Source organism: Neltuma alba, unplaced genomic scaffold, assembly GCF_004799145.2.
Source record: "Neltuma alba isolate B1F8T4 unplaced genomic scaffold, ASM479914v2 tig00002618_pilon, whole genome shotgun sequence".
Lineage (NCBI taxonomy): Eukaryota > Viridiplantae > Streptophyta > Magnoliopsida > Fabales > Fabaceae > Neltuma > Neltuma alba.
The window spans coordinates 112,105-121,402 of NW_021632941.1; the positions used below are offsets into that span (position 1 = coordinate 112,105).

Here is a 9,298-nt window from a genome sequence, read left to right on the forward strand (position 1 = left end):
TATTTTAAAACTCAAGTTATTGACATGTTGGCTCATGAATATTGTGTTAAGACCTACTCTATTGTGTTTGATTATGTAATTATATGGAATTATGGAATAATAAATAGATACATGAACTTTGTATTGTAGTTGCTTACATTTCATTTCTTTGTAATATTCCAAGTTGTGAAATTAACGAATATATATAAAGTTTAAAATCTTGTTTATCAAGTTTAGTAGAGATCTTCACATATAGGGAAAGCATCATCAATTGAGCGGAGAAGCTAATCTTGCCCAGCGAAACCCGAAATTACTTGGGCTTTCTTTGGCAACAAGCTAGAAAAATGTAGCATGTTTACCTTTATGGTTACCTAAGTCACAACTCTAACAATATATATAAAGACATTTACATAAATTAAAACAAAACTCTATTCAATACTTATATCGTATTTTATAAATAATAATTAAAAAAAATTACTTTTAAAGTATCCTATCCATATTCCAAACAAGCACACATGCGAGTTACCCCCAAGTCAAGTGAGGTAAATCCAGCCAAAGTCTTGGTCTTTGGTTTAAACTTGGACTTGTGGTACTACCCTGGGGATGCACAGAAATGCACAGCACATCAAGACCTGCACTCACAGGAGCTATGGAATCCCTAAATTGATTGTTCCTGAATATGTTACTTTTCCTATCAGTATGAATGCATGATGATAAGCTCCAAGGGCAAAGGGAGAATTTCAAACACCACATTATTTTGCAAATTGCAGGGCCTCGAGTAGACACGAAAATAACATTAAATTATTGATTTATTGCCTATTAAGTCCGAAAATAGCATGAGCATCTGAGAGATTTGACAAATTCATTACATAAGGACTTGAGTTCTTTGACAAAGGACGGTAGTAGTACTATCTATTCAGAATGATTGATTGCCCTAGTCAACATTAAATTTGGACCGTTGAATCATGAAGAGGCAGTTCAGATTTGACGTTTCACTTTTTATTTATTTATTTATTATCAAGCGTTATTTTTTTTAATAAGTTACTATATATCTTGCTTCTTTTAAAAATTCAAAAAGATATTAAAAATAAGTGCATAGAACTTCTGAACCTTGTCATCTTGCAACTTGATAAGATGAGCTTCAATTAATTCTCAATCAAATGTCCTCACATGAGTCATTTTGAATTATTAGTTCACATGCAATGCAATTTGAACGGAAGGGTACTCACTGATTAAAAAGGCAAAAAAAAAAAAAAAAATCCAGACTCTATACTATTATGAAGATAAAATCAAATTGGCACTTTAAAGAACTGCACAAGATTTGAATAATTTCATTCCAATTATAAAGTTCCTCATATACATTACCCTTTCATGAAATTTGAAAATGATCACACAAAAACACACACGAAATACCGGGGGCTAAAAGATTACAACTTTTTATATGTAAGAAAAATACAAGCTGCTACTTCATTTCTTCTGTCTGCAGCAAATGGAGAGTTTTGAGCTGAAAGTATTCACATTATCCACTGTTGAACTTTACCCCAAAACACAATCAGTTCATGATTTTGCCATGGCTTCTGGGGAAAGGGATAACATCTCTGACATTGGTAAGGCCTGTTATGAAGAGAATCAAAAGGTCAAACCTCAGAGTGAACCCGGAGTGCTTGACTGTTCCGTGTCGTCGAAGGTCGAGGTACCACTCATACTTCTCTCTTGGCAAGCCCAGCTCCTTAATTCTGCCATTAAATGAAGTACAGAAAGATGCTTAGACCATATTTTACCAAGAAAGCATGCATCACATGAAAATACAGAGCAGGAAGAATGTGAAATACAGAAATTTGACACTCAAATGAGAGAGATAGTACCTTGAGATTATCATGTCAAGCCGCTCCTCATTTTGGCTACCAGAAACTATTACTCCAACCTGCAAATGTGTTTCATGATTGAAGACATTTTTGGTATTTGAAGAAAACGAGACGAGAAGCTTCGACTAACATCATTATCAGAATCCTTCAGACACAACTTTACAGCAATCCATGCACAGATTATATTAAACTCATGTTTCACCATACCTTAGGGACAACTAGATCAAATGCTGCCACTGTTCTCATGTCATCATTCACACGAAGAAAAAATGGCTTAGCTTCTTTTGGATAGTTGTAGATCATTACAGGCTTTTTGAATACGTTATCAGCCAAATAGCTGCCATTGGAGAGAATGGTTAGTAGCTAAATTGGTGGAGGCACCTCTACTTCTGACAGATAAAACAGAACCAAAATCTATCACGAGAATATCCATACCTCAGATGTTCTGTAGTAAGGGAAACACCCCATTGGATGTTTGTTTCAAAGTTCTTGTCTGTGACCTGGGAGAACAAATAAATAACAAGACTAAGTCTAATCTATCTGAAGAAGAGAGAGAGGTAACAAATAAAATAAAAAGGGAGTGAAGACTATGAACATGTTATCATCATGGAGCATGTGACAGCGTACCTTCCTCAAAATATCAATCACGTCCCTGTAGGACACAATTTCAGAGGGGCCAGATACAGTTTGCTGAAGACGACTGACGCAGGCATTGTCAATTCTTTTGGCAACAAAGTTCATATCTTCAGAGCAATTTTCGCAAACCCACTTGCATAGGTATTTCAATAAGTCCATAGCACAACGCATGGAATCCTGCGAACACAAGTAAAAAATGTTGACAGAAAGACCTTCCAATTCCAACCACAGTATAAAGAAAGAATTTGAAATTGTAGTGATCCTCAGTTCATAAACTTTGAGATATATCACCATTGTCAGAAAAACTCACTCTGCCCAATTTTATTTTGAAAAATAAAGCATTGATTCAGAAAACACCTTAAGCCAGTACGTATACTATTCTCCTTCATCAAATATATCATATAACAAAATCTTACAGAAACCGAACATCATTCATTCCGCTGGAACAGAGCCCTCATTAAATGGAAAACACTCAGTACTAATTGAGCATTATGGTATTTGGAAATTAGAAAGAGTACAAAAATTTGTTACGTAATAGATGTTACGTATAGAAGTATGTGACGTAATAATGCAAAGTCAGATAGTGAAAGGATACCTCTAGCTGAGCAAAAGCCATTTCAGCCTCTACCATCCACATTTCTGCAGCTTGTTTTGAAGAATCTGTTTTGTCTGCTTGAAATCTAGGCCCAAATGAATAGACATTTCCAAGAGCACAAGCATAGGTCTCCAAATGTAAGCCACCAGAAGCAGTTAAATAAGTCTGGCAAGAGAAAAATTCTTCAGAAGAATCTATTTTATCAGCCTTGAATGAGGATGCTGATTTCATCTTTCCTCTTGCTTCCAACTGTGATGCCAGTTCATTTGTTTTGTTCAGATCCTGAACTGCAGCAACCAGTGCTTCCCTATTGCTATCACTTCGTTTCAAGTTTTCAACTAGGTTGCTTTTCTCTCTTACAGCTGCTTTCACAGTTTCAAGGTTAATGCCTTCAATCTCATCAATGGTATTTAGCTTCTCCTTGTCTGCTTTCTGCTCCAGGGAAATGACCGAGAACATTTTGCCGAACCCTTCATAGTTTGACGTTGTTATAATTGGTACTTGCACATCAAAGAATGCATGATGTTCGAAAAATGAGTGTGTAGCGAAAGAGACGGCACTACGAATTCGCATGACAGATGCTACCTGATGCATGCAGAACATATTATTTGAGTACAAATGAAATTCATATTTCTTACATAATATACTAATCATGATATATAAAGCATGAAAAAGATAAGACTACAACTACAAGCATGATATTGTATCATTAATTTGCTCGACAATTAAGAATCATGAATGATGGAGTATGAGCGGGGTCCATTTCAAAACCCTACTCTTAAAATAACAGATATGGCAGAAATGTATAAATACAGGCAGAACAGTGTATTTGGCCCAGCTGGTTCAACCCAATATTTTTTCCCCTTGAAAATTAGACTCTGTAAACTAGATTTATTTCTACACAGTAATAAAGTTCAACTGGAACAAAATTCTCCAAACCACCTAGTCATGAAATAATTATCATCTCTCATAACTATGCAATACATTGTATAAACATAGCTCATAAAGAATGACATGACAGTGATATGCAATTCTGTCAGAAAATCTAACATGTTGAAAAACTGAACAAGATTTCTAGTTAGCCACACAAACTGACAACCAGGAAGAATTCAAAACAAAAAATATATATATATCATATTAGAATTCACCGTGGTCGTTCGAGGCCGAAAATGGGAGAAACCCCTCAACATATCCAATGGTAATCGCTTCTTTGAAAGTGGATACTTGTCAGGATCTACTGTACCAATGTGAAGAATTCTGTCAGCTTCAAGCTCAATAACGCGCTTTCCCTTTGCTGATGGTTTCTTTAGGAAACCTTCCACTAATATACAGGTTCCTGTAGGCCGCAGCTTGCTGGGGGGAGCCAGTGAAGAATCAACAACCACCTAAAACATTTCAAATACCATTGAGAATCATGATAACCTAAATGTTTTACATACAAATCCAATGCTCCTTTAAGTCCTAAGCTTGACAATAAAGACACGAATGTATGCGATAATAATTCACATTTTACATGCTCATTCTAACAAAATTGGATTAGTATGTATGATTAGATAACCAGTACCAGTTTGCAGTCAGATCCTCATGTATGTAGAATCAGGTTCAGGGAAATATCTCCAAAAGTTCCCCATCTAAAACGGGTGAAACCTTAGGCAATTCTTAATGTACCATAATCAAAGCTTTAGCTCTAGTCCAAAAGGGGGAAAAAACTCAATCTTTTGAGTGGTACCACTATAAGGTATCAGCTATTTTTTGCTGCTGACATGAAAGGTTGATGCCTATAACCAGGACTTTTTGGTTTTACTTGCAATGCAAGCACCTAATCTAAATTGACCATAAAATAATAATTGACTGACTCCTCAAATAAACAATTGTTTCATGCATTTATTCTAGTCCAAAAATATCCGAAGACAAGGCAATATCGCATGACTGTATATGCTTGGGAAGGACATTTGCAGAAACCCACAAAATCTTTCAAGACAGCAACGAACATAACAGATTAACTTGCACTTTCACTAAATTCAATCCACCGAGTACGCAACTAAGCATTTTGCTTAAGGATATAATTTGTTCCCTCCACAAAAAATCCATCTTTCATTGTTTGTGGTCGAAATGAATTTTATATAAATTTAGGCTCAAAATTTGCAGAAAGCGCATAATTTAGCTTTTTACTTATTTTTTCCAAGGAAACATCTGAGACCTGAATCATTAGAGAATATATTCTCGACGATCAAATTGTGCATATTCAAAAATGTAGAAATATATGCACCTGAAGACTCGCAACGCTCGAGCCATCCGTGACCATCAGATACACTGTGGAAGGCTGGGGAGGCGTGGGTTTAGGGGTCACAGACTCGTTTTTCTTGCAACCCCCACTGCCGCCGAAAGCCTCCAAAATTGATCGAATTAAAGGTATCTTAGACTGAATAATCTCAACGCACGTTACATCTTTGGTCTTGCTTTCATCAGCCTTTTTATCGCCATGTAACGAAGACGTTATCGGGGATGACTTCTTCACCTCCTGAGAAGACTTCACCCATCCACCGATCACAACCCTCTGGCCGATCAATTCAGGCCTCTGATCGGCGCGTTCCAATAGGGTTTTCAGAAGAACGCGATTGGAGTACTTGAAAGGCGTGAGTGTAGTAGCATCTGCTGCAGGGGAAGGAACCGTAGGGTATTGGGAGGCCATTTGCGGGGGTGAGTTTCAGAGAAGAGATTCGCTGAGAGGAATGGAGACAGAGGCATGGTGATGGAGGAGAATATAATGGAAGAAGGATGCTTTGCTTTGAGAAGGGAATCTGAGGAGAAGAAGGAAAAGGATTGTTTGGGAGTTCTGGTTTCGGCTACAGAGGAAGGAGGAGATGGGTTTGGTATTCTTGAAGATTGGGTAATAGGCAGGACTTGGAGCTCCATTTCTCTAGTTTGTTTTTGTGAAATCATACAGTTGCTGACCGTTGATGCAAGAGTCTCTCTTCTGTGGCGCCAAACTGGGGAAACCCACTGTTAGAAGAATGGAACTTTAAATATCTTTCCCATTTTGGTTAAAAAAATTCGTTAAAATTAAAAAAAAAACACTTTATTTTTAGCTAGCACCATTGTTAAAAAAATAAATATATGAAAAATGCTTTTTATTTTTCAAAAGCACCATTTTTTTTTATAAAAAAGGTTGGTAGAAGAGCATGAATGAAAAAAGATATGAAAGACAATAAGTAAGAAAATGAGATGATAGGGACGTATAATTAATTAATTGGGGATAAATATAAAAAATACGTTAAATTTTTTTATATCTCCAAAATGCAACTTATAAAAAGAAACACATATATATTTCAAAATTATTGGGGAACTTCCCTCAATATTCAAGCCTAATTTTTTAAAATACTACTCATCACTTTCTAAGTTTTTTTTAATTATTTCATATGAATAAAATTATCATTTTTAAAATAAAGTAGTCACTCATTTTGAGGCTATTAATAGCACTTAAAACCTAATCCTAACTTTTCAAAATACTTCTAGTCATTGATTAAACTTTGCGTCATTTCATATTATTAAAATTGTTATTTTTTAAAGTGAAATAGTCATTAATATTTAATTTATTACTGGCACACAAAACTCAAAACTAACTTTTCCAAAATACTAATAAATAAAGAACACTGAATATATGATATCCCAATTTAGGAAGCTAAAGATTTTAAATGACAAAGAGAGAAATCATTCTCAAATTGAAATTTTAAAATTCAGTGAAATAACAAAAATACTCTTTGTCTTCTTTTTTTTTCCTCTTAAAAAAAGCTCAACCCCTCGCCGATTGGCTGACCATCGATATAGTGGTTTCCAGTGGAATTTTTTTGTTGTCTTATATTGTTTTTTGGCCATGTGAGAATATTTCAAAAAAGTGATGGGGTGAGATTTGATCCCACTACCCCTTGACCAATTAGGCCAACAAAAAAAAAGTGACCATTGGGCCACCAATGATTTATAACACTATAATACAAACAAAAATATAAGTTGATTCTTTTATTGTTGCTCCAGTTCATGACAACAATTTCTTTGGAAATAACAAGTTTTAATTGAGAAATAACAAGTCTAAATTTGATATTAACAAAGTAATTTTTCTTGATACATAACAAAAAATAATATGTACATTAATTAAAATGACAATAATTTATTTGGAAATGACATGTCTTGATTAGAAAATAACAAGTCTAAACTTGAGGTTAACAATGTGTTTTTCCTTATACATAACACAAAATAATAGGTACATTAATTAAAAATGATAACAATTTATTTAAGAATGACAAGTCTTGATTATGAAATGACAAGTCTAAATTTGATATTAAAAAAGTAACTTTTTCTAATATATAACAAGAAATAGCATGTATATTAATTAAAAATGACTAATTTATTTGGACATGACATGTCTTGATTGGAAAATGACAAGTCTAAACTTGAGATTAACAATGTTTTTTCCTGATACATAACAGGAAATAACATGTGTATTAATTAAAATGATAACAATTTATTTGGGAATGAAATGTCTTAATTGGAAAATAACAAGTCTTGATTGCTTGATTATAGTTTTTGTTTTGAACTTGTGCTTCTTTTTCCCCCCTTCCCTGAATGATTTGTATGTGTCAAATTTGTTTATTTATCTACAAAAGACTATATCTGACTTTATTTTGATGCATTCTTTCCTTCACAGTCAATTAAGTTTAAATATTGAAAATCCTATTTATGTATGTGACAGGCATAGCTCATCTAGTTACAATCAAGATTTGTCATTTCACAATCAAAACTTGTCATTCTCAAACAAATTGTTGTCATTTTTAATTAATGCACCTGTTATTTCCTGTTACGTATAAGGAAAAACACATTATTAATGTCAAGTTTAGGTTTGTCATTTTTCAATCAAAACATATCATTTTCAAATAAATTATTATCCTTTTAATTAATGTATATGTTATTTCCTGTTATGTATCGGGAAAAATTATTTTGTTAATATCAAATTTAGACTTGTTATTTCTCAATTAAGACTTGTCATTTCTAGATAAATTGTTGTCATGGGTTAGAGTAACAATAAAAGAGTTTACTTATATTTTTATTTGCATTATAAGATTAACAAGTTTTTGGTGGCCCAATGATCGTTTTCTCTTTTGTTGACACAAATGACTAAGAGGTAGTGAAATCAAATCCTACTCCCACCATTTTCTTGAAATATTCTCACTGGAAAAAAAATCCATGACAAAAAAAAATTCCACCAGTGGCTGGCATCGACTAATTACTCGTGAGGAGTTGAGCCTTTTTGTTTTAAAAAAAAAAATAAAGAACATTTTTATCATTTTACTGAATTTTAAAATTTTAATTTGGGAATGACTTCCCTTTCTGTTATTTAATATCCGTAGCTTCCAAATTAAAATATAATATATTCAGCTTTTTTTATTTGTCATTTTCTCCTTTTTCAAAGCATGATCTCAATTTTCAAGGTCAATGGTTCCTTGTAACTTTTTATTTGGTGTTGCTAAAGCTTTGGTGGCCAATCATTAAAGTTTGGATGACAAATAAGGGGACGAGTTTTTTTGTTTGTTCGTTTAATTCGGCACAAAAATTGATGTCAGAGAAAATCTTGTAAACTTCAAAGGCTATCTCATATATGAGTGAGATAAGAGTTCACTTTCATTTTAAATATAAAATCTTAATACATTTTGCTGTTTAAATTTATAAGACATCAATATAAGAGATTAAGTCATATTTGATAGAAGTAAATAATCTTGTTAATTTTGTAATTTACTCAAATTAGTTAAGTAACTTTTGAATGGCGTAAGTACAAAAATTATCCGTTTGTGTGAGATAATATGCAGTTAAAGAATAAGTACATTGGTTAACTTCTTTGGCCATAAAGTGAATGGAGATGTGCCATTCTTATATAAAAAGCGTCTTGGCTTGCTCTGTTATGGCTTGAAAAGGATCAAGCCAAGTCATTTTCATAGCAAGTTAACAAAGGGAATCCAGTCTTGTTGTCACTGAGGTGGGGTACAAATTAAAGAGATGGAATATGCTTGTACAAGGAAGCTAGGAATCTAGGAGGGAAGGAAATGGTGGAAAGAGACTAACCTTCAATTTGAATGGGAGGAAAAATAAAAAGGAAAGAATATTAGAACGAAAAGTTTTCCAAAAATATATATTTTAAAAATATATTACTCTTCCGGTCCTTAATATAAGACCC

The 9,298-nt window shown here is 33.5% G+C and overlaps 1 protein-coding gene across 1 annotated transcript; it reads right to left on the bottom strand.

The window, feature by feature from the left end:
• Positions 1-1,459: 1,459 nt before the first annotated feature.
• Positions 1,460-5,959, bottom strand: LOC114734012 (asparagine--tRNA ligase, cytoplasmic 2-like). The gene is made up of 8 exons (XM_028921499.1): positions 5,345-5,959; positions 4,224-4,460; positions 3,076-3,660; positions 2,472-2,657; positions 2,280-2,344; positions 2,052-2,181; positions 1,845-1,903; positions 1,460-1,715 (listed from the first exon to the last, which is right to left on the bottom strand). The coding sequence occupies exons 1-8, from the start codon at positions 5,765-5,767 to the stop codon at positions 1,532-1,534; spliced, it is 1,869 nt and encodes a 622-aa protein (XP_028777332.1). The 5' UTR covers positions 5,768-5,959; the 3' UTR covers positions 1,460-1,531.
• Positions 5,960-9,298: the final 3,339 nt, after the last annotated feature.

Excerpts from the sequence above, each read along its gene's own strand:
- LOC114734012 (XM_028921499.1), bottom strand. The coding sequence starts at position 5,767 with ATGGCCTCCCAATACCCTACGGTTCCTTCCCCTGCAGCAGATGCTACT. Across the intron at positions 3,661-4,223 it reads TTCGGCCTCGAACGACCACG|GTAGCATCTGTCATGCGAAT; the intron begins GTGAATTCTAAT and ends TGCATGCATCAG. Across the intron at positions 2,182-2,279 it reads CTTACTACAGAACATCTGAG|CTATTTGGCTGATAACGTAT; the intron begins GTATGGATATTC and ends CTCCAATGGCAG.